The sequence below is a fragment of the Mastigoproctus giganteus genome, chromosome 1, assembly GCF_048544385.1.
Source record: "Mastigoproctus giganteus isolate SK-2022 chromosome 1, ASM4854438v1, whole genome shotgun sequence".
In the NCBI taxonomy this organism is placed as follows: Eukaryota; Metazoa; Arthropoda; class Arachnida; order Uropygi; family Thelyphonidae; genus Mastigoproctus; species Mastigoproctus giganteus.
The window spans coordinates 93,379,451-93,405,053 of NC_143575.1; the positions used below are offsets into that span (position 1 = coordinate 93,379,451).

The 25,603-nt window shown below is 34.8% G+C and overlaps 1 protein-coding gene across 1 annotated transcript in view; it reads left to right on the forward strand.

Moving 5' to 3' along the window:
• The window catches only part of LOC150090996 (unconventional myosin-Id-like), a 227,201-nt gene that overhangs the window by 52,417 nt on the left and 149,181 nt on the right, over positions 1-25,603 (forward strand). Inside the window, exon 2 of the mRNA XM_090380130.1 lies at positions 22,004-22,212. Coding sequence (XP_090236256.1) covers positions 22,004-22,212 — 209 coding nt within the window. The remainder of the gene's footprint in view (positions 1-22,003; positions 22,213-25,603) is intronic.

A 25,603-nucleotide genomic window follows, 5' to 3' on the forward strand; every position in this document is an offset into this window, starting at 1 on the left:
GTTGCCCTTGCCGGTAGTTGAGCTGGCACTTTGAACAAATTCACAGGTCAACTGGATAGTTACCTGTATGAGGAGGGAAGCATCTAATTTGTATTTTCTTATCTACTTGGTGGGGTTTTTTTTTTAATTTTTTTATTTATTTTGCCATTGCAGCAAAAGCCTGTGGCTTCCTTGCGCTATATGGCGAATACTGTTATTAAAACGAATTCCAGAAATACTTTTTTGAAATTTAAGAGTTAATTTGAACTCTTGCACATTAGTAATCTTAATTGAAAAGGCAATTAATTAAATAAAATAATTGATTGCTATTTCAGTTCATTCTTGAGAATTATTTCTGAATTTTTTTTTCTGGTGTTTTTTTTTTTTCCATTCCACTGGTCATGCATACGAAATCCTGCAACTGTGCACTTTGTGTATAATATTAAATGATAATTCAAGAAGGGTTTATTTACCACAATTGAAACTTCTAAGGAACGTCTGTATATTAAGGCCTACTTATTTAAATTTCTTTATTAATTTTAAATTTGGGCAATTTTTAAAGTATATCTTTGAATTTGTTAGCAAATTCAAGATTAATAATAAAAAATATCGTAATTAATATCTTTTTGTTCCATTTTTATCTAAAAGAATGATCACATAGCAAATTAATTAATAAAATTTCTAATCAATGCGCTGTTTAAGTAGCTAAGCGGCCCACGTGATCTAAATATAGTAATTTTCTTGTTAACTCCTGCAACATTATAGCCATTCCGGAAAATATATGGAAAATTATTTATTACCCATCAAAATTTGTAAAAAAAAAAGATGGAACATTAAACGGCAACTTTAAAAAGATTAAACCCATGTGAAAATAATAAATGGTGTTAATTTAATTAATGATAGACGGAGATACACTAATTATGAAACTGAAAGCTAATACGAACTATTAAGTGTGATAAGATTGCATTTTTGAGCAATTAGGAATGCATGCAAATATTTAATTCCTTTCTTTAGGTGAGCTGAGATGTTCGTGAAAACTACCGAGTTTGACACTTCTGTTTTAAACCAATGGATTTAGAACTTCTAATTATCGATCGCATTAGGAATATGGAAGAAATAATAGCAATTTTTTTTTTTTTTTTTTTTTTTTTAATCACAGAAACTGATGATCGTTATTTTATATATTTCCTGGATAAAATTTCACAAGTTATCAGTTCTATTCGAAGTGTAATGTGGTTCCCCGGCAGGCGATATAGCTACTAATATAATGACATCATTGTAATTTGATCAAAGGCCTTTAAGTTTTTTTACTTTAAGTAAAGCTGGATCCAGTGTTGGATTTATTTGTAGTTATAGTTACCAATTTTTGTAGTTACATTTTTGGATTGTAGGCGTTTCTCCAGGCTACTTAAAAATTCTTTGGAACTTCCTGATCAATATTTAGAACTCGGGAAACGGATATGAATCGTATACCATGTGGTACCATCACCTGACATTATTTGTGTATATAATGGCTGATATAGGAGAATCTAGTGTTTGAAAATATACAGTGAACTCCGTGTATTGTGATAAATTTTGAGACACAGCTTAATTGATAATAATAATATAATGGGCTTTTAAGCACTGTCTTCCTTCCGAGAAGTATGTATTCTGACAGCCCATTGAACTTTGATATTGGTATACTGTAATTTAATAATAGTGAAGAATGGATTGCTTTTATTAAATTGGGAAACAAGTTGTTAAGCATGTTTTAATATGTTTCGTGCTAATAAAAAAACGACTTTTATTATAAAGTACATACAGGTACCATGACTTTACAAAACCCTTCACGGAACTGGGGCAGGGGTGTCATACCGTGCATGAAGTATTACACAGGGTAACATTATAAGAGCTAAAATAAAATAAAAGGAAGAATAATGTATTAATAAAAACAAAACACTACTAGTACTGTAAATCAATTAAAAAAGAAAGACCGAATTAGGACATGGCAGTTTTCTTTGAAAAATTCAAGAATGTGACATCTGTACTTTTGTCATATACGAATTTTCCCAGGTCAACATCCAAAGAATGAGCTACAGTACTTGGAGCTTTTGATAAAGGAAGAAGTGATCTATTAAGCGTGAGCTAGAAGTTTGGGATTGAAGCTATATCAAGCTTATAAGTTGTCATCTTCAGAGGTTACACGACCTATAATAATGGGCTGAGAAGTGACACTTAAGATTTTATCATTGACTATAAATTATTTAAGGGCAAAGGCCTCATGCTACGAGGTAGAATGACTAACATGTAGGTTAGTGCAAAAACATCATTTTAACGTAGTCATCTACCAAAGTAGTTAAATTAATTAATTTAATTGGCATCGTTTTGGTTATATCTCATATTGTGAATGCCTCCACAACGAGTTGCCATGGTAAAGAAGCCAACAAGCTTTGAAACGGGCCGTCTGGGTGGTGGTATCCGCTGAGAATAAATAACAGGAGTCTTCTCCACTGGTGAAGTGTTATTTATTCGAGGTAGTACAATACCATGGCAACTCGTTGTGAAGGCATTCACAATATGAGATATAACCAAAACGATGCCAATTAAATTAATTAATTTAACTACTTTGGTAGATGGCTACGTTAAAATGATGCTTTTGCACTAACCTACAGATTTTATCATTGATAAATGCAGGGTAATACTTATGGGTGACAGTAATCCCAGAGTGACGTACCAGTTTGGCAGTACCACACGCAAGGTGGTAGAGAAACAAAGATTTAGCAATAATTGTACATTCCGACATGAGGGTCTCTCAGCAGTGCCGACAACACTGCTAGGACAACTCATATTTTTTGTCAGTGATATTTAAGAATTTTGCCAGCAGGGACAAGAGATTGATTATCCCCTTGTATAAAGCAATGGTTAAGCCGCATCTTGAGTACAGCATACAGGTCTTGGTGTCCTATTTTCGATTTGTTTGAATGGGTGGAAGAAAGAGCAACAAGTCAGGGGACTCAAAGGAACACTAACCAAGAAAGGCTCCAGTTTTGCAAATAGCAGTACTGGAGACTAGATACCTGTGGAGAAGACCTGTATGAAGTGTTAAAGCTATAAATAGATTGAGTAAGCTAAATGCCGATAACATCCTTCCCCTAGCTCAGACAATACACATGACAGGTATAAATTTAAATTGAGGAAGGATGGTTGTGAGATAGCTGTGCGGAAATTTGCTTTCATCCAGTGGGGAATTGATTGTTGGAACAACTTCCATATGTGTTGTGGAAGTGGACTGTTTGAACAAAGTTCAAGGAGGAGTGGGCAGATTGTGAGTTTTTGATGAATATATTTGCAAATTGCACCTGGAAAATATTCGTTTAGGCATCAAAGAAGAGCAGCCTCTCTTTTCGATGTGGTCATTCATTAAATGAGTTAACAAAATGCATAAATTGTATTGTGTGTCAATTTTTCGGGATACTTTTTTTATTAAAATAAAAATGACTATATACAAGTAATTCAAATTTCAGACATGAGGGAAAAATCATGTTTAATATTTATCTTGAAAAAATCGGTTTGAAAATTATATAATGAACAGTTTTTTAGTGTGTTCATATTGTATCAATTTGAGCCACGTGTTTGATTAGGTTGAAATTAATGTAAGTTCTAAATGTGTATAACGTAAATATTGATTGGATATGAAAATTGTGTGTTTAGCTCAGATTTCATATTATTGCATTACTTAGTAGAGGAGATATCGTAATCGCCAAAAAAAAAAAAAAAAAAAAAAAAAGAAACTCTTAGTTAAATAAAATATTTTTTTGTTTATATAAAACATTGGTTCAGTATTAGTGTATTATTTTCTGTAGCAGATGTGGAAAGGGTTTTTCCTCGTTTGGAAAAGGGCGCACGCTTTTAATCGTAAATTGAAACGTCGAAATGAGCTAATCTGAAATCGCCTATTCTTTCTTTACATTCCTTTGCTCACTCTTTTTCGCTGTCCTTCAAATTTCGCTTACTAGTCCATCTTTATTTCGTGTCACAGCATGGAATACTAGGCTCGGGGCTATAAACGTAGCGCTAGTGTATTTCTGCATCCAAAAGCGACTTTACAGAATAAATTATTTTAGCATCGCAAAAATATCACTTGCATAATTTTTACATTTCGGCCAAAATAAGATATTTAACCTATATAAGCTGAGTTTTTTTTTTTTTTTTTTTTAATCATACGTGAGAAAGTAACTAGCTACAAATTTGACAATTAAGTTTTCTGATAACTTGAACTATTTTTTCTTTATATGTTGCGTAATAAATTGAAATAATCTTAAAAAAGTAACTGATTCTGTCGAAGATAGTTCAGATTTTATTCCATGTCCCCCCCACCCCACCCAAAAAAATAAAATTAAGAAAAAAACTGATATGATATAAAATGTCATTATTTTGAGTATTACTCGGATTTCCTGTATTGTAAATATTTTCATTGTGATAAGTTTTAATATAATTTCACGGAATGTTTAGCAGCCCTGACCAAAGTGTTTTCGAAACAGATTAAACTGATTTTGAGTTATCTTTTGCAGTACGGATAGGATAGAACGTCTCTTTCAAATCACATTGTATTTTATATTTTTCTAATGAATATTTTCCTTTAGTTTTCGTGAAAATGAATGACTGGTGGCCACATACGAATAATTTTTTCAAGCAGTTGCTATTTATTTGAAATGCATGCCATTCTCATTTTAAGTAAATTACGTTCTATAGCTCTCATATAGGATTATCAGAAGTCCTTTAGAGACGAGGACATGTCCTAGTTTTTTGTAATTTAAAAAAAATCATCTCATCATAAAATGAATTTTCATTAAATATTCTGTACGTTGCACTTTCGGTCAATACAAGAGAATAAATAAAAACAATGCGTTGGTTGCATTAAGTGGACTGTATTATTATCATCATCATTTGTCTAATTGAAAATCGATTATAGTAGATATTTTGACCAATTTATGAATTATTATTATTATTATCATTACTAGCCACATAGTGCGAGGAAGCCTGAGGCTTATGCTGCACCAGCCAAGAAAAAGTTAGAGAGAGATTACGGAATTTGTTTCGGAGAAAAGAAAGATGATAATTGGGATAACTTATTAGCCCATAGAAAGTGGGCTGAAAATTTTAATCAATGCAAGAATTCCGAGGTATGTTCCAATCTTTTAAAAATTGCTCAATATCCATTTTCTATTTTTTCCCAAAATGGGAATAGAGCGTGTATTTTCATTAATTAGCAATCAATGAGCAACATTAGAAATAAAATGGAAAGAAATACTGTGAGTAGTATTTTGTTGGTAACTTATAATTTGAAAATGGATTGTAAAACATTTTATAATTACTTCTTACTGAAAATAATCGGCAGTAACGATAAATATATTTTATTTTTTAGTAATAAATGTAATTTTTAAAATGTCCTCCTTTCGTCCTTGTTTTTAAAACTCAACATGTCCTAGTTTTTTTTTCTATTTCGTCGTAGCTTTTGAATTCTATATCTGGTAACCCTGACATTTCAAAAATTATATTTAATACTAACAGATTAAACTTAAAATTAACAGATTAAACTAAAAATTACAATACATATTTATGGTTACTGCCAATAATTTTTTTATCAAGTTTGGATTACAAAGAAGTACCGTCAGCTATCCGGAATAATTTGAAAGGCTGATCTCTCTCTCTCTCTTTTTTTTTTTTTTTTTTTTTAATTAACGGTAGTACAGCAGTAAGTTTCGGTTATAGTGGTCACGTTTGCAAATTGAATTTCGATTCTAATAAACGAAAGATCGAGTTTACTATCCGTTTATAATAGATTCTAGAAACAAAAAGCCCAATAAACTGAAAAATACATTGTTTTATGGTTGTGGCCTCTATAATTCTATGTGACCTTCAGAAATGTGCTTTAGAAAAATATCACAGAGCCTACTGGGTTTTCTCGGAAACTTCCAGTGAATTTCAGATTAGTTTAGCTCCAGATAAGAATAATATCGGCCCTAAACTGTGCGATTTATTATTTTTCTCAATTTTTAACAGTAAAATGAGAACGAAAAGAAAACGCATAGTTTTAACATAGCAACGAAAAACTGAAATTATTAATAGAATTAGAAAAGGTGAAAATTTTGGGAATATTTCCAAAGTGTGGAGACTTCAACAATTTACGATATCAAGAAAAATTCCAGTGCTATAATAGAATTTGTGTCGATTATGGATAGTGAAGGAGGATCTAGCAGGAAAAAAACTACAGTATGTCGAAACCTGAACATGCTTTAGAGAGTGCACTTTATTTGTGGTTTCTTCAGAAGAGAAGTTTAGGTGAACCAGTGTCTGGCCCAATATTGGGTGAAAAAGCATTGGATTTTAATCGAAAATTAATAGGTAATGAAGATTTTAAGCCAAGCACAGGTTGGCTGAAAAACTTAACTGAGACCAGGGTATACGTGAACTAGATATTCAAGGAGAGAAACTTTCTGCAGATGAATCGGCAGCGGTGTCCTTTGAGAAGTAAGTTTGCTTCAGTTATAGTAAATTAAGATAAAGAAAACGTTTATAATGTTGATGAGACGGGCTTATTGTAGAAATCATTTCCGAGAAAAACCCTAGCCGCTAAAAGAGAAATGGCTGCACCAAGTTTTAAGATGAGAAAAGTGCGAGTTACAATTGCTATGTGTGCAAATGTCACTGGGACGCACAGATTGTCCGTGCTCGTTAACGGTAAGTCGAAAAAAAACCGAGAGCATTTAAAAATCTTCCTAATTTTCCTGTTTTGTATAAAAATCACAAATATGCTTGGATGGATGTTTCTGTTTTCCGAGATTTATAATGTTTTTTATTTAATTAATCTCAATTTAATCGTAAAGTAAGATTAAATTTATTTAATCTTACCTTACGAAATAAATTTAAGATTAAATTTATTTAATCTTACCGGAAAAATTTCTTGTTCGATTATCCGGAAAATTTGGCTATCCTGAAGAGGGCTGACATCAATTATTCTGGATAACTGACGCTCTACTGTAATCGTAAAATGGTTTACAATCAATTTTCATGTTATAAGTAACCAACAAGATACCATTCATAGTGTTTGTTTCCAATTAATTTCTAATATTGCTTCATTGATTGCTAATTAATGAAAATACATTGTACGTTCCCATTGTGGGCAAAAATAGAAAATGTATATTGAGCAATTTTTAAAAGCTCTGAACATATCTCAGAACCCTTGCATTGATTAAAATATTCAACCCACTTTCTATGGACTGATAAGTTTTCCAAATTATCATCTTTATTTTTCTCAGAAATAAATTCCTTAAAATTCATAATTTGGTCAAATAATCTACTATCTATTTTCAATTAGACAAATGATGATGATACAGTCCACTTGAATAATTTTGGAATAATACAGTCCACTTAATGCAACTGTAAGATGTTAAGATCTTACAAGTTAATTTAAATAAAGATATTGGGTTGATTTTTCGCCAAGTAAGATTTAAATTAGAAAAACGTTAGATATAGTGATGGTGTAAGATGACAAATGTTACAAATAAAATAAAGATATATTGGGTTTTTTTTCGCAAGGTAAGATTAAATTAGAAGAAAGTTAGGTTTAGTGATGGGATGGGTTAAGCGTGAGAATAAATAGTTGCAAAGGGATAAGCTATCAACTCCCATAATACACGAGAGCAAACAGGGACAGCAGGTCTAGGTAACAGGGGTCATTTGTGAATAGGCGTGAAAAGGGTTGCTCGAGAATGAACAACAGGACGGGAGACGGGATTAGACGAAGTGCCTCCTTTGATCTGTAACACCGTCAGACCTAAACAGGAAGTGGGTGTGCAGTGTTCGGTTCCAAATTAAGACTGGCGACAGGCTTACTGAGATGTGAATTTTCTGATTCTTTAGAAGGCAAGGTGCGAAATGAAAATGAGTGTTTGTGGAGGTGGCCGGTGGACATTAAAGGGCATGCTGCCTGGAGAAAAAAAATAATGTTCGAAAAGGAGGTTGGATCACGTGCTAAGGAGACAGCTTGGGAGAAAGGTATTAGCGAATGTAAATTTAAATAGTAAGGGGAGGATTGGTTGGAGCCCCTAATGGAGGCGTGCCAGTCTTGAGGGGCGGTATAGAGTTCGGGGAACAAAACGAGAGAGCACGGGGAAAAATTAGGGAACCTATCGGAAGAAAGAGGATGGAGTTTTGGAAGGTTTTAAGAGAAGTATAGTGAGGAGGTGGTCGACAAGAAATAATGTGAAAGTGAGGTTATCGGAATGTCAGGGAGTTTGCAAAAATTAGTAAAGTGAAAGAAGAAGATTCTCACAGATTAAGTCCACCAATGAAGGCTATGATACCCAGGAAAGGTCTTGGAAGGCAAATAGCAGGCCTGGAACAGAAGGAGCGTGTCCGACAGGCAGAGTAGCAGATCCCGAAAGCTGAGTAGCAGTCCCAAAGTCCAGACGATATTTCCCCGGAAGCCGTAAGACGTTGCTCTAGATGGCAGAGGATAGCAGCCCTAAATAAGGAAAGACGGAAGGCTCTAATTGAGATGTCCTGCCAGTCACTAGAAGTAAGTGCCTAGATAGCATAAGTACAGTACTCCTTTATAAATTTGAAGGACTATAGAAAAAAGATAAGAGAATTATTAGGGGAGGTCATATGGGAAATGTACAGTAAGGTATATGCATGTAAATGTAGATGAGTAGAATAATGTTGCTGGAATATGGTAAAGAACAGAGAATATATAGATGTGGTGAATTTACTTTTGAATAAATGGATGTAAAGTAAAAATTTTGGACGGGGTAATTAAAGGGGATAATAGAGATGAATGCTATCATATATGATGATCCAGATGTAATGTGGTGACCAAGTCAGAAGTTTTTTTTTTTTTTTTTTTTGTCTAGTGCTGGTATAAACCAGATAAGATAAATGCTAGTTTAAAAGATGGTTTCAATTGTATCAAGGTAAATGTAGATAGAGAAGGTTTGTCATTAGTATCGCTAAATAAGAAGTATTGTGTAAAAAGAAGATTTGAATGTGGAAATTGAGTGTGATCCATTAGAAAAAAAAAATTGATTTACTTTAGAGAAGTTAGTATAATGGAAATTCATGAAAGTGTGGTAAAGAGAAAGGTAGCCTTGTGGTAAAGAGAAAGGTGATGTGCATCCCTGAATGTAAATTAACATGACCAATTAATCCATACCATGTACCATATAGATTGTGCCATCAAATTATAATATGTGCTTAAATATTGATCATTTTCTTTCCTGTAAATATGTGTAATAAACAATTTGTATATAGCCTTAAATGAAGTTGTGTTTAGTCATTTTGAACACCCAGCCTAATCCGAAGGAGGAATATAATCAATATAGAAACTCCCTAGAGCCTGATTTCTTCTGTGAGGTACACAAGTCAGATGCGAAAGTGGAGGATAGGAAAGGTAAATAAAATAAAGGTATAAAGATAAAAGGTACACTCCCCACACAACCATGACATTGTTTTTATTTAATCTGTTGTATTTATGGAAGGTGCAATGCACAAAATATTTAATGAAAATTCATTTTGTGAATCAGTTTTCTTTTTTTTTTTTAATTACAGAAAATTAGGACGAAAGTATAAAATCCGCGAGGACGTCTGGTAACCCGCCTCTCATAGTACGAGGCTTTTTCCCTCAAGTTCTTTGAGTGGTGCAAGATTAAAAACAAATAAACAAACAAAAAACAAAACAAAACTTGAATATAACATTTCTTTTTCATGAAATAAGTTGCAGTACTTTTTTTTTTCTTAATTACTTTTATCATTTTCTTTTTTAAATTACTTTATTGGTATTAAAAATAATAACCTACCCACGTCTTGTTTTAACACAGTCGTATTCTTTCGCAATTGTATTTTGCCGGGAGTTGCAATTAACTTTATTAAAAGTGACGCCATGCATAGTTTTTTTTTTTTTTTTTTTTTTTTTTAGCAGAAAAGACTCCTAAATGCTGCAACATTCTCATGTAACATTCCTGGCCTGAAGAAAGAAAAAAAAAAAAAAAAATCAAATGTTTCCTCAATTTTTTTTTTTTTTTTTTTTTTTTTTTTGTTGATTTAGAGAATTTATTGATTTCTATTTGCATAATTTTAAATTTGGCGACTTGGCCACCAAATTTAAAACATTTTATTCTGAATAACGAACGTCGTTTTTATGCATTTGATATACAGTATAGTGTTTCCGAATAGCTGAAGGATTGGAAAATAGAAGGAATAACTACTGAGTTTTTGAAGGTTCTTAATATCATCATTCTGGAAAAGCTCGTGTCTCCTTGCGCTTTTGCTATGACGTCATGCTTATTGTACAAGCGGCAAAACAACAGAATTGTTTCGCCGCTTGTAATTTTAAGGACAAGTGTGGCGTAACAGATGTATGCCATTAAATGCAAACAGTAATAATGCTACTCTGTCACATCAGTGTAGTCATCCTGTCGCATGCGCAAATTTTTACTGTACGTCAGAGATAAATCCACTCATCACAGGAGTGGTACCGGAACAGGACGCATTTCAAGGTCTAAGTTACGCTTCATCTGCTGCTTAAGTTAGATTTCTGGAAGCGGTTAGTATCGCCAGAACTAACCATCTACAGTAAATATCTGGTTAATATACCTATTTCTGATTAATATATACAATCATTTAAATTTTTTCAGAATCACGTTATTGTACGAGTAAAATTCACATTCCGGGAAAAAACGCAGATGTTATTTAATATAAAATGAGTTCTCGATTTACCACTTGAGTGGATTTTTGGGATTTTGTGGATTTTTCGTTTTTTCTTCCTTTATCACTATCCAGACTTCGATTTCAATGCATTGGTAGTTTTGTTGAATTGTTCTCTTTATTGTTTAATTTGATTTTTAATAAAAGTATGATTTTTTTTTTTTTTTTTTTTCCACCAATTTTTTTTTTTTTTTTTTTTGGAACTAATTTTATTCAATAGTTCAATTGAATCATAACTCCGGATAGGCAGGGATTGGGAAGTTAAATTCTATGCCGCCACAAAAGGGCTCACATCTGGTGAGTATGGGCTTGGCACACCCAGGGTCCTGAGCTGGATATCATCATTCTTCTCTTGGTGATTTCCTTTTACCTCTCTCTCTGGGTCATAGGGTAAATAAACTTTTTATTTTTTGTTGGTGCAGTATAAGACTCAGGCTTTCCTTGCACCTTATGGCTAATAATAATAAAAGTGCCAAATTGTTTTTCTTTTATAATAAGTAGGTTGCTAAAAATAACATGTTATATACAGTAATCGATTTTTCGTAGATATAAAGTTGGCTGAGAATAATGCCTTTCTTTCCTATCGCCGGTCACATGTATTTTATACCCATTCCCCATCGGTTTTAAGGCGTTGAGTAAAAACTTCCATGGAAGAATCAAAATTATTAGTGTTAAAGCACAGATGGAAAGCAAGCACAAAAGATCTTAAAAAAAAAAAAAATCCACGATAAGTGGGTTCAAAGTCTGCCGGAACTTAAATCAAGTAAAATAAATAAAAGTAAATATAGTGTAGTAAAACCATTAAACCTAATTATCAAAAGGGATACGATCCAGTTATACCGAAGTCAAATAAGCCAGTGTTGATGCTAAAATGTAAAATACGAATGTTAATGATACCTCTAATAAATTGGTGCATTAATTTAAGTCATATAATCAATCATACACAACTTTTTAAATTCTGTTTTATCACATTGGTGGAAGAGAACCCGAGTTCGAGTCTCTTCGATGACGGGAGGAATTTTCACGGGCCTTTTTTACAACGTGGCTGACTTATCGGTATCAAGCGAGAGCGGTATGGGTTTTTCGTCCAGCAAAACAGAAAATCAACCACGCAACACGCAATTTACAGACAGTATACACGAAGCAATATAGCCTTAGTTGCCGATGCTCCTAAAAAACCAGTTACAACAACATAGTGCATAGTGTTAGGGTCGGGCGCCACCTGTGGTTTCCCACATCTGCGCCATATGTACACTGTGAAGAAATACAGAACACTGTAAATGCCAGAAAAAGTGTAGTGTGTTGAGTGTGTAGTTTTGTGTTGGGTTCTGTTGTGTGTCCTGGCATTTGGCCGCAGGGCCCCTGGTGGAACCCCACGGTGCCCGCACACACCACTAGGAGGTAGCCAGGCTGCCCATTATTCTCTGGCAGGTCTCCGTCAGGGTCGCCTGAGCTTCCTGAACGGAGACCAATTAAAAAAAAAAAATAATAATAATAATAATAATAAAAAAATAATAATAATTAAAAAAATAAAAAATAAATAATAATAATAATAAACAAAAAAATATATAAATAAATAAAATAAAAAATAAAAATAAAAAAAATAATAATAACAAATAAATAAATAAATAAAAAAACCGATAATAATAATAAAATAAATAAAAAAAAATAAAATAAAATTAAATTAAAAAATAAGTAAATAAATAATAAAAATAAATAAAAAATAAGGTAGAGTGCGGCAGTACAGGGTGTACGGAAGAAGATGGGGGATGAAAGTAAGACTAAGGGGATGTAGGTAAGGTTACAACAACATGTGGACATGTGTATATGTAAAGGGCGGCTCCTAGAACGTTTGTTCAACTCCGCCTCGTATCTCTGTGAAGAACAGTAGCACTACAAATGGGCCAGATATGTGTGTGACGTCGGTTTGTGTGTATTATGTGTGTGTTTTGTTGTTCTGTTCTGGCCGCTTGGCTACCCAGAAGCATCAGTCACCTGGACAGATGATTCTGGGTACTCGTCCACACCACGGGAAGGTGGGCCAGTCCATATAAAGCACGTACTGTCTCAAGAGAGACTCTGACCCACCTAATGTTGTCAGAAGGTAGGCCAGGATCCTCTGGGGGCCCATTCCAGAGGGGAAAAAAAAAAAAAAAGATCACCCGTGGTGCTGGATTTGGAACCAAAATTATTAAAATAAAACATTTATGTAATTAAATAATAAAATAAATAAAATTAAAAAATAAAAAAATAAATAAAATTAAAAAAAAAAAGAAAAGGAAGAAAGCACTTAATTGTCTGCAGACCGAGGAAAATTTAATTTCTTTGAGGATTTGAGTTTATGTATTATTAAAGGAGATCTAACCAGCTATGCATCAGCAGGACCGTTGTGCTGCATCCTGTTGAGATCTGTCGACACTGAACGCCTTCGAAGAAATACGCCTTGAGCGAAAGCCTGAAGAATCTGAAATGACTCCGAGCTTTGAAGCAGAGACGGCTCCTGTCCTGATTGAAAATTAGTAAGTGCTTGAAGAGGAAGTCTGAGATCGTCATACAGGGAGCAATGAAACAAGATGTGATCCCAACTCTCTGGTGATCCACATGAACAGAGGTCTGTTTGTGATAAATTGAACCTAAGAAGACTCTGGTTCATCGATCCATGTCATGTCAACAGGTACGACGTGAATATGTCCATACAGAACCACAATCGAACACGTTTATCAAGGAGAAATGAAACTTGTGGTATAAATTTTCTCGTTGTTGCACCAACGGGAGCTGTATCCCATCGAGACTGCCAAATGTATACTAACTCGTTCCACAGTCTCCTTCTTTCTCTTTTAGCATCTTCTTGAAGGTTGATGGTTATTCCAAGAAATTCGGTCTCAATCTGCCTTTTCAGTCTGTATAAAAAGCCTCTATAAGTAACTTGCAAGTCTAAGGTAATGTTCCGGCTAGTACTTGCAGAGCTTGCGTCGAGACTGTCCTGCATGCCTTAACTAAACACCGCAAAATGGTTCTCTGCAATGAGGCGAGTTTTGTAATGAAGTGTTACAATTCTGTTTTATCTGTGAGAGTTAAGGGTACTTAATGAAGGAACATAATGCATTACTTTTTTTCTTGACAATCACATTGCATTCCGCCGCTTGTCCCAACGTGATACGAGTGCAGTAATACATGTAAAATTCTCATTCAACCAAGTTCCATCGCATGGTTTAACTTCGTAGTCATTACCTGCCAGATACTCATTCAAAGTTGCAAACAGTTGGAAGTCAGAAGGGCTGAGATCAGGGCTGCAGTTTGAGATTGAATCTTTTATCCATAACGTTGTAACCACCCGTGTGTGTGTGTGGTCTTGTTTGGACCAACTGTATCATTTCTTGGCGGTGAATGTTGAATCACACATAGCTTGCAGTTGCTGATGAATCTCTGTGCGCTTGGCAGTTTGGCATGCACGTTTTTCTTCCCTTTCTAAACATGCAGCTGTTTTGATTTAGTCACCTAATATTAAAGAAAAAGAGGTTATTAGTGGAGTCCCTCAATGTTCAGTGCTAGGCCCATTGTTGTTTTCTGTGTTTACTAATAATATTGATGAAGGCTTAATGTCTAAGTTTGCAGATGATACAAAAGTTGGCAGGGTGGTTAATGATAGTAGTTAAATTAATCAAGGCAAGCTGCCGACCGGGTGGGTAAAAGTGCCTGCCTTGCAACCCAAAGTCGCGGGTTCGAATCCCGCCTCGGGCTTGGATCAAAGTACTGCAAAAACCTTGGGAGGTGCATTATGGTCACAGAAGCCGATGCGCCAACAACTACCAAAAAAAAAAAAAAAAAAAATCAAGGCAAGCTACTACAACAAGATGTAGAAAAATTAGGTAGATGTGCTGAGAAATGACAGTTGGTATTTAACATTGACAAATGCAATGTACTGCATATTTAACATACCAGTTGTGTGGTATTACACTGTGGATAACGAAGAAGATCTGTTGCTAATTGTCCGGCCAGATGTGAAGTTCTCTGAGCAGTGCAGAGAGGCTGCCAAGACAGCTCGGGGGATTTTGTCAATGTTATATAGGAACTTCACTAGCAGGGATAAGGAGGTGATTATCCGATTGCACAAGGCAATGGTTAGGCTACACTTTAAGTACTCCATACAAGTCTGTTAGCCTCATTTTGAAGGGTATCAAAACTGGTGAGAGGGTGGGGAACAAGAGGATGCTCTTAACAAAAAAAGTTTTTGTTCTGCAAATCGCAGCGTCTTGAGACTGGTTACCTGCGAGGCGATGTGATTGAGGTGTTTTTACGGGTTTGAATGGATTGAGCAAGCCCAGTGATGATGGAATCTTTCCTCTTACTCATATTACACACATGAGGGGACATAAATTGAAATGAGGAAGGATGGTTGCAGGATAGATGTGCGGGAGTTTGCCTTTAGCCAGCGGGTGGTTGATTGATGGGACAAAATTCCGTCTTTTGTTGTGGAACTGGGTTGTTTGAATGAATTCAGGGAAGAACGAAACAAATCATTGGATCGGGAGGACAGGTCATTTTTTTTTTTTTTTTTGCAACATTTGCACCTACAAATACTAATACGCGAACTCGCCTAAAAATTCTCAATAGTCAATTCAATAATTTTGCTGTAATTTTACTGGACACGAGCTTCAGAATACCAAATAAAAGAACTCATTTTAAATCCCTACTTAATTTTAACTTTAAAACTAATCGTGGAAAATACTGTCTATATTTAACCTCTTACAGGTTTTAGATGTACCTGTATCATTTTTTTTACCTATCCAACTTTTCTTAAACAAATAAAAAAAAAAAATTAACTTAACCTAATCGTAATTACCATTTTTATTTCATGGTCTTGTTGATACTTCGGCACGTAAACTCATTTACCTACCATGTAGGTAAATGAGTTTACGGTAAATCATGAATATCGGGGATAATCGTATTTTGCAATCATGCGGGGTTCACGAGCGTGTTCTACTGCATTCTCGCTGCTACCCAGTCGGCTACTCCTTTTTTTTTTTTTTTTTTCGTTCATTATTGTTATGGTATGGATTATAACTGTATTTCGTTTATTGTGTTTTTTTAAAGAACAAATTGTCATCATATTATAGATTACAACTTTTTATTGTTTATAATTATAATTTCTGAATTAAAATTTGAACAACCGTGTTCATTCTACACACCTTAAAGGGTTAACTCTTTTAAAAGGAAGGCTGGGGCACCTGTCAGGTCGCCTGCCACTGTTTTGCTGCATTTTGGCGCTATTACCACTGTGTTAAACAAAACAATTTGTTTTGATGTAACCTTTATTTGATAAATTCATTATTTTGAAAGTGAATTCTGTACTGATATCACGGATTATAGGGTTGTTTATTTATTTTAAATTAAAAACACTCACAATGGCTCCTAAAGTTAGTAAACCTCATGCAGAGAAGAAAATAAGAATAATTAAGAACATTATAGCTTAGTGACGACATTGATATAATAATAAAAAAATAGAACAGGCATAGGTAGGAGTGTATTGGATCGCCAACATGCTATATTTTTTATGTGCAGTTAATAAAATTTGCATTCCTAATCTCTCTATTTCTTATTTAGCCTCATTATTTCTGCATTAAATATAATAAAACTTTCTAGATATCACCCCAGGGGCTCACATCTGGTGAGTATGGGCTTGGCACATCCCGGGTCCTGAGCTGGATATCATCATTCTTCTCTTTCTTGGTGATTTTTGTCTCTCTCTCTCTCTCTCTCTCTCTCAGGGTAACTGGAGAATTTTTTTTTTTTTTTTTTTTTTTTGCTCGTGCAGCATAAGCCACAGGTTTCCTTATGGCTAAAAATAACGACATCGTGAATCCCCGAAGGTGCCGATATTCTGAAAGTCTGTTGTATAACGTCTGAAGTTTCTCACGTGCGGATTTTATTAATTCTAGGGCCAAATTTGATATATCTTCTTTGTTCTAGGAAAGAAGCATTAATTTTTGAATATGAAACAATAACATATACATTACTTTTCACTGCGGTCACCAGTAATATTGAAAATGTTTCTTGTAAAGAAAGGTCAGTTGGTTAATGTTTCGCACGGGGAATTTCGTTTTTCATCCCATAAATTTGAAAAACTAGCATTTAGAACATATTTACGGACAGTGCACAGACGCATTGGCCTCAGTTAATTTGGATAACATAAAGTGAAAGAAATTTGATGCACTGCCTTTTTCTGTGTTATTTTAATTATGTTACAGGAGTTTAAAGTTTTTCTTTCCCCGCTGCCGTTTATTTCTTTAATTGGTACATCCGCTTTCGGTTCGTTTAAGATCTAATTATCATTGGGAGGACCTGTGTCACTGGCTGTCTTTTTTTTTTTTTTTGTTTTGAAGAATTGATGTCTAAGCTATATCCATCGTTGTTGTTATAATGAAGGTTTTGGCACAAGGACTATAGCGGCCACATTGAGCCTTTCAAATTAATATAATAGTTTTAAGTTTTAGAGGTGAGAGAACATCCTTACTTTTTTTAGAAAGGAGAAAAATTCATCTAGGTTTCCTGTAAATATTCTGTGAGATAAGAATGATTCTAGCCTTTCCTGCTAATAATTGGAGCACTCAAGTATAATGTTTTTTTTGAGAGAACATTATGGCAGTGGAGGGCCTTCGTCCTGAAAAGGCAAAGATAAGTAATGAGAGTGTCCAATGCGTGCTCCTGCAAGAACCTGCCTTTTCTTACTTTTCTGGTGCTGGAGGTAGTGAAGGAAGGCTGGGTATTAATTTCTATAATCGTAGCCATATAGGGATAGTTCAGCGGAGTTGCAATCCCTTGTATGAACAAGGAAAATATTAGTCAGCTACTGCGACTCCCATGATATATTAGTAAAGTGATGCTTCCTAAACCAATACAGGATAATTTTTTTTTATCGTGCGTGTGTTTATATCTGTTTCCAGATTTGTGGCAGTGGAGCACGGGCCATTTATTTATAATCATTTATATGAGTGGATGACGCTAGCGGATCTCAGAATTTTTATCGAGTACTGATGTGAACTGTGATTAAGGTTTCTGTGTAGTTACTATGTAGAAAGCAGTATGTTTTCTGTTTATACTCCGGGGCGACCATATAAGGTCAGAGGAGTTCACAAGATAGAGAAATAAAAGAACATTACTGTATTTAGTAGTCACGTGACGAACCACGTTCGTTCAAAATGTGCCTGCTTTAGTTCCCTTGCGTTTGACCATTCGGCGGTGGGGGCGTGCAAAATTAAATTTTCTCCGAGATGACCACATAAAATCAGAAGTTTGCAAGATGGAGAGAATAAAAATACCGTGTGTGGTGCAATCAACAGGAGTCTTATGGACCCATCCCGTCCAGGCAGGTAGCAGTGTTTCATTAATATGGGGCATGTTTTTCTGGTAACTAGAATCCCTTCAGCATATGGACCAACTTTTCAGTGGTGAGGTATACTGAAATTTCCTAGGAAACCATGTGCACCCTGCCACGTTGCATTTTTTTTTTTTTTTTTTTTTTCCTGGACAGAAATGGGATCTTCTAAGATGATAATGTGCTGTGTCATTGGCCCCATACTTTGCATTAGTGGTTTGAGGAAAACAGTGAAGATATCACCCACATTTGAGCCCTCGAACACAGTGAAGATATCACCCGTCTTGAGTTGGTGGGATTGCCATCCTTTCCACACTGGGTTGAAAAGACCTGAGTTTTATTCCCGTCAATGATGTGAGGAAGTTTTAATGGCCTTTATCACAATGTGGTTGAATTAGTCAGTCTCAGGCAAGGGTAGCATGGCTTTTTCTCCTGGAAACTTGTTTCTCATCCAGCAAACAGAAAATCAACCTCAGAACACACTCAATTTACATACAGTATACATGATGCACTATGGCATTAGTTGCTGATGTTCTAAAATCCTATTAAACAATAACAACCCATCTTGATTGGCTCCAAATATTCCTGACTTCAATCCAATTGAAAACCTATGGGATGTTTTGGAACGAGAAGTGAAGCATATGGACATGCAACAGCATCTATTCTGACATGTGGAAAGTGTTGCAGTTAGCATGGCTGCAGTTTCCTATAGAGGTCTTCATATCTAACTGGAGTCAATGCTTGGGCAAATAGCAACCTCTATCTGTGTAGTGGCCCAACATAGGTTATAATTCAGTGATCACTCAGTGTATATTCTCAAGAGCAACTATTATCTAGAGTCAAGTGAACTTCAATACAATTATGGCCTCAAGAAAGCTGTGTCATGCTGATTGGCTTGTCTGTTTTTAAAATGCTATGATCTGCTTAGGATGACTGGTTTTGGATGCAGCTTGCTAATGTTCGATTTGATCGCTGTAAGTTGTCTGGAAAGTCTGTATTGAATTTTTTGGAACTTCCTGATGCTGACAGAAGTAACTGTGGATGTGTAAGGAGGTGAGAGCAGGGCAATGTGATGGGGGATTTGAGGCCGATGGAGAGTGTGGAACAGTCATCCTGCCAATGTTTCTGTTGATGTTGACACCTGGATGAGCCAGTATTCTGTGCATTCCCTCCGGAAATGTGTGTGTGGGGGGAGGGAATTGTTTATTTTTATTTACTTTATTTTATATATATATATATATATATATATATATATATATATATATATATATATATATATATATTTTTTTTTTTTTTTTTTTTAATTCAATTCCTTTATTTATATCTTTTCCTACTCCTTTACTTTAGTCTTATTTAATTAATTCTTCACTAAACTCTGCTATGCCCCCCTTTAATCCCCTCCCACATAGCACCTGACTTGTTAACTCCCAGAAGATTCCAGGCCCTAGGGGTTTCCGTAATAATGTATTCCTCTCACGGACTATTGGCTCAGTGTTCAAAAGGACTGACACAACTCATATATGGACTATATACAAATTTGTTTATTAACATAATTTACAAATATAGGTAATTGATGACAGTGATCATAATTCAGTTGATATATATCAAGCAAATAATTATATAATGTATGCAATATTGATTAGACTAATTAATAACTCAATCACATAATTTTCTTCATGTCACTTGGATAGATGTTAATCCTCAGGTCTAGGATTTTTTCTCACTTATCACCCATCATTATCCAAGCCGTTGTTTTCTCACAAAGGAGTAACAAGAGTACATAATGTATATAGGTATAATTTTTTGTGATTATACATAAACATTCTTCTTAATACCATCTCAATTAATCCCTTTCCAAAATGTGGGTAATGGGCAACCTCTAGACTAATGACAATATATATATCTTGTACTATATATATATATATATATATATATATATATATATATATATATATATATATATATATATATATACTTACTGTTCTGTATTTTATCTTAAGACTTAGATCAGCATTCTATCTTTCTCTTATACTCCTTATTACATATGTATTTTAATTGGATTGCATATTATTCTTCTTCATGGTTAATACAATTCTTCTTCTGGAATTTAAAGTCTACTTTACAAATTATTCTAGGCTAGTCTTGCCCTAACACAACCAAATTACCCGTTAATGAAATGTATATTGGTTTGTTTATTTCTTGATTCTCTCAGGTAAATATCAGCATCTAGTGACTAATTGCGCCACTTCTCTACTTCAGTAACATTATACAAGTTAACATATAACTCTACCTGCTCTATAGGTTAACCTGTCCAAAACTATTACTTTCCCTCCACTAATTAATCAGTAAATAAACCATAACTATGAACAATCCTTCGTTATCTGCAATAAGGCCTCTGAGGTTGGGATTATTCATACCACCAATTTTAAACACACCCACCAACAGTTTATGACTGATTGAATAATGAAATAAAATAAAATAAAATGATAGAAAAGACTGTAAAATAATATTTACAAAAAACTAAACTATAACAAAAATAAAATAAGTAAATAAGTTAAAATGCATTAAAATATAAAAGCGATAAAAAAGACTATTAGAGCTTTCGGAGGTGTCTGCCTCCTTCCTCAGTAATAGTGAGACTTAAGCGACACATCCTTAAATGCCAGGTTCATGGCACACGTGGATGACCAGGCGCATACTCAGGATTCCTTTCACTTGAACCGGAAGTGGTCTGGAGACGTGGAAAATTAAGACGTTTATCTCTGGCCAAAACCACCGCCTCAAAAAGGGGGTGAAGCCTAACTCCCCTGTCTCTGTTCATACTATTGTTACCAGAGGATCCAATCCACAGACTTTCCAGCCACTTGCGGTCCCAGAATCTATGCGCCCGGTCAAGGATGACAGCATTGTTGGGGGAGATCTGTTGTTGTTTTTCCCAATAGTGCTCGGCAATGGCGGATTTATTGAGCTCTGCAGTCCGTATCGCTCGTGAATGTTCCCCCAGACGGTCCTTGAGACGCCGTCCTGTCTCCCCCACGTAACATTCTCCACAATCCGGGCATGTGATCTCATATACGACCCCACTACTAGAATCCCTAGTAATGGGGTCTTTGACCTGTGACACTACTGTGTGCAACCTCCGGCCCGGAAGCTGCACACAGCGTGTCTGAAAGTCGCGAAGCATCTTCGCAATGCGATCTGACAGGCCCGGATAGTAGGGAACATACACTGTGGTGAGCGGTACAGGCGGAACTACCCGATTGGGCTCTTCCTCTCTGTTGTATTCATCAATGACCCTCTGGGGGTAACCGCACCTCATAAGATCCGTCGTGATTTGCCTAATTTCCTTCTCCCCCTCCTCAGGGGTACTGCAATGTGTTCTCACCCTACCCAAAAGTGCTCTGGCCACACTATTTTTATGTTGGACAGTCTGTGCCGTCCTATAATGTGTGTACTGGCCCCTACACATTCTCAGCTTACTGAGAATATTTATTATACTTACTGAGTGCTTACTTATTATACAGTATTAATAAAGTGTTAAACCAGCCATGCACTGAAAGTTTTTTTTAAAGATTTCTGACAAAACTGTTTAGAAACTGAGCTAGGTGCATGTTATGTTCCTTAAGCAGAACATGTATCTGGCTCTTTTTGCACTAGTGCTATCTCCAGTGTGTTCACTTACACTAGTGCTAGGGGTGATAATGAATCAAAACTGAAACAGACTTATGTACTGTTAATTAATATTTATTTGCTTTTATCTTTCAATATTAAATATTTATAAGTTTAAAGTTGGGAAGCTAAGTTTGTGAAAGAGTGGTATCTAAACGGAGAGAATAACAAACTTTCATGCATTTTTCTTAAATTATTTTTAATTTTACTTAGATTTTTATGATTATCCTTTGATAGGTATGAAGCTGCCAAAGTGTATACTTTTATTGGAGAGGTGTGTGTGGCTGTTAACCCATATAGAACAATGAACATCTATGGGCAAGATTATGTAAGTGATTACAGAGGAAGGGAAATCTATGAAAGACCTCCCCATATATTTGCTATTGCGGATGCAGCTTACAAGGCAATGAAACGGAGTTCACGAGACACCTGTATTGTTATATCAGGTAACATATTTATGTATAATATTTTTTATTCACAAATATACTCAAGTCATTCAGAAATCGAACAAATGCTTGTGACAGTTCTATAACAAGAGAAGTGTGCAAGATATGTTGTCTTCTAAAATATAAGAATAAACAGGCCACTTTCAATGAATTTTTTATATACTTTACATTTTTTAAGGGTACAGTTCAGGATCTGCAAATTCAGGTAAAATATTATTTATTAGCACAAAAAAGCAGTGTCACTGCAGATGCATAACTAGGATTTTTGGTGTTATGGCCAAATATCAGAAATGCATTTTTAATTTTCATTAATTTCTTAAAAAATAATTATTTAATAACTAAAGTAATTTAATTGATTAATTCATATTAATTAGTATTAATATAGACATACAGTTCAAGGAAGCAAGCAAGCATTTTACTGCATTAACATTTTCTTTTTTTTGCCACAATCCTTGTGGTTCTTTTGCTTTTCTCTTATTTTGTGATATTACAAATATTAAAAGGTAACAGTAAATGTATATGTTATCCAGTTTGTGAAATTGACCAGTTCATGAAATGGGAAAATTTTTATCATTCTGTGAATTGGCCTCTCCTCTTGCCTGCCCATTTCATGAACTGGGAAAAAACTCCCCCAGTTCACAAATTGGCCGGTTTTATATTCTGCCCAGTTCATGGTCTGGCAGGTTGCTGAAAGACTTCTCTTAGTATTATATTGTGTTGAAATTAATAGTAAACTGGTGAGTTGTTTAGTCTTTTGAAGTTATTATTAATCCCAAGCAGGTTGGGATTAATAGTAACTTCAATGATATGTATTTGGGAATATGGCATACAGTTATATTGGTTGTGCCAAGCCATGGCAAGAACAGTAATTTGCAAGCACAGCTTGACAAGCATAGCTCCTCCTATCAGTTGATAGCAATTAGCTGTGTTTATTGCTTTTTTGCTTAGATTAAGCTAAATCTATATCGTGTGTTTGAATGTGTTTGCTGGGCTGGTAATTACTGCAAATGAAAGTCTAGCAAAAAAAAAAAAAAAAAAAGTTAGGCTACTTCATACGATTATTCAGGAGGGATTTAAGTAAAAAAGAAATAAAATAATGGTTTTTATTTAATTTTTTCCTGCTTGAATTTCTCCTGAACAGTCATATAAACTAACCTCTTTTTTTTTCACACTTGACTCCCTTCTGAATAGTTTTATAAACTAACCGAATTTTTTTTTTTTTTCTTTTTTTGACTTTCATTTCAAACCGTGGCTTTCTTTCCTCTTCCTTTTTCGCTTGAATACCTCCCATTTTCTGTTATGGAAAATGGTGAACTTATGGATGTTCATGTCATGTATGAACTAACATAGCTTTTTTTTTTTTTTTTTTTTTAACTAGACTTGCACACTAATCTAAATGGATACTGTATAAAATATACCATATATCCTATAACCTGTGATAATCATAATAACATTGTTAGTATGTGTTAGTGTTGCTTGGAATTTTCTGTCTCTAAGAATAGTTAAAGGCCATTCCATTTTTAAGAGTTTGTTTTTTTTATGTAATGTTTTATAACTGAACAACTTGTGTGGTCCAGGTAATATTAAGCAGTTCGTATACTCTGAGACATGTTTATTCATATTTCATATTAAATGGCCAATTCCAGAAATGGGCAGGATACAATCAAAATTTTGCCTGGTTCATGAAATGGGCAAGAGGAGAGGCCAATTCATGGAATGGACAAAAACTTTCCCATTTAATGAACTCTTCTATTTCCCAATCTGACTGTAACATATACAATGTATTTTATATTATTTTTAAATCTTACATTTGTGATATACCTAGGGAAGTGTCTTGCCTGTCCAATCCTAGTTATGACTCTGATCATCAATACATGAATTTTTCTATCATTTGTATTACTCGCTCCACTCAGAACCTTTTTAACTACAGTTTTATCCCCTCTAAGGTATTTAGTTACCAAGTAGAGGTCTCACCTGGAATGAATGCTTTTTTGCCTGTCTTGCCTAATGTGTTCTTTGTCTTTGGTGCCTTTTCATGTAGCTTGTATTTTTTTAATGTAAGATATAAGTATTTTTCTTTGTGGCTTTCATACTTGGGTGTTGTGTTCCAAGGGGTTATGAAACAAGTATAATTGTTCATTACATGGGCTGTGTTAGAGTAACTAAGAGTAAAGAACAGGTGCATGTATACTAGCATGTACACCGATGCTAGGAGTATAGTAAATGAATTTTAAGTGCTGGTTAAGACATCCAAGGCAAGACATCCATTGTTGGGATATCAGAGACTTGGTGCCACTCAGATACAAAGGATGCAGAATTGGAATTTGGGGTGTACAATGTGTACAGAAAGGATAGGAAGGGAAGAGGGGTATGCTGTTAGTTAAGAAACACATGAAATCTAAGGGAATGCATCCAGTTGACATAGGTGGATAGTGCAATGTTGAGTCAGTTTGGTTGTGACATAAGCACTGGGAAAGCAAAAATGAGGGTAGGAGTTTGTTATAGGCCTAATGACTGATGATTACAATGAACAATTATACAGAGAAATAGAGTGGGCCAGTAAATCAGTGTGTTATAATGGGTATTTCAACTTCTCAGATATATACTGGAACTTGTTTGATGGTCACTTGCACACTAGCAAGGCTTTTGTGGATTTATTGGATGATTCTTTTCTACAGCAGCATGTTAGAGAGGCAACAAGAGGGAGTAACACCCTTGATCTGATTATCAGCAGTGATTATTCACGCATTAAGAATTTACAGATAAAGAAATCACTAGGTAGCAGTGATCACAATGTACTGACGTGGGGGTTTACTTAAAGATGTAATTATCATCAGGGTTAAAGGGAAGGGTTTTTGCTTTCGTAAAGGTGACTACAGTGGTCTCGGAGATTTTTAGGTTCTGTACATCTATTCGTCAACCACAGTTGATGAATAGAGTAGAAGTGTACTAACAGCTGGGTAGGCCATATAAATTGAAAGATAGGAAATACCAATCCAAGAAAGAAACAAATTTAGTGGTCTCCATGGGGAAAAAAATGCACTGAAGCACCAGACAATGACAGGAGCATCCATAAGTTCACTTGTTTTCCATGATAGAGCATGGATGTTCATGGAAGAGCTATGGCTCACAACCCTACATTTCACCAATGAACACTAGGTGTTGTACAGCAATATGTCTAGATTCTAGAACCATGATGATTTTTACACAAGATTACATATCTCTATTAGCGATTACCCTGATTCGCTCTCTCTCTCAATAAAATATAGTATAATATAAGTTGATAGGTAATATGCCCCAGAAATTGTTAGGTTGGCAAAGGTGGACTGGGAAATCACTGGCTAACAGAACAAAGAAAGGGAACAAGAAGCTTTACACATATGTAAATAAA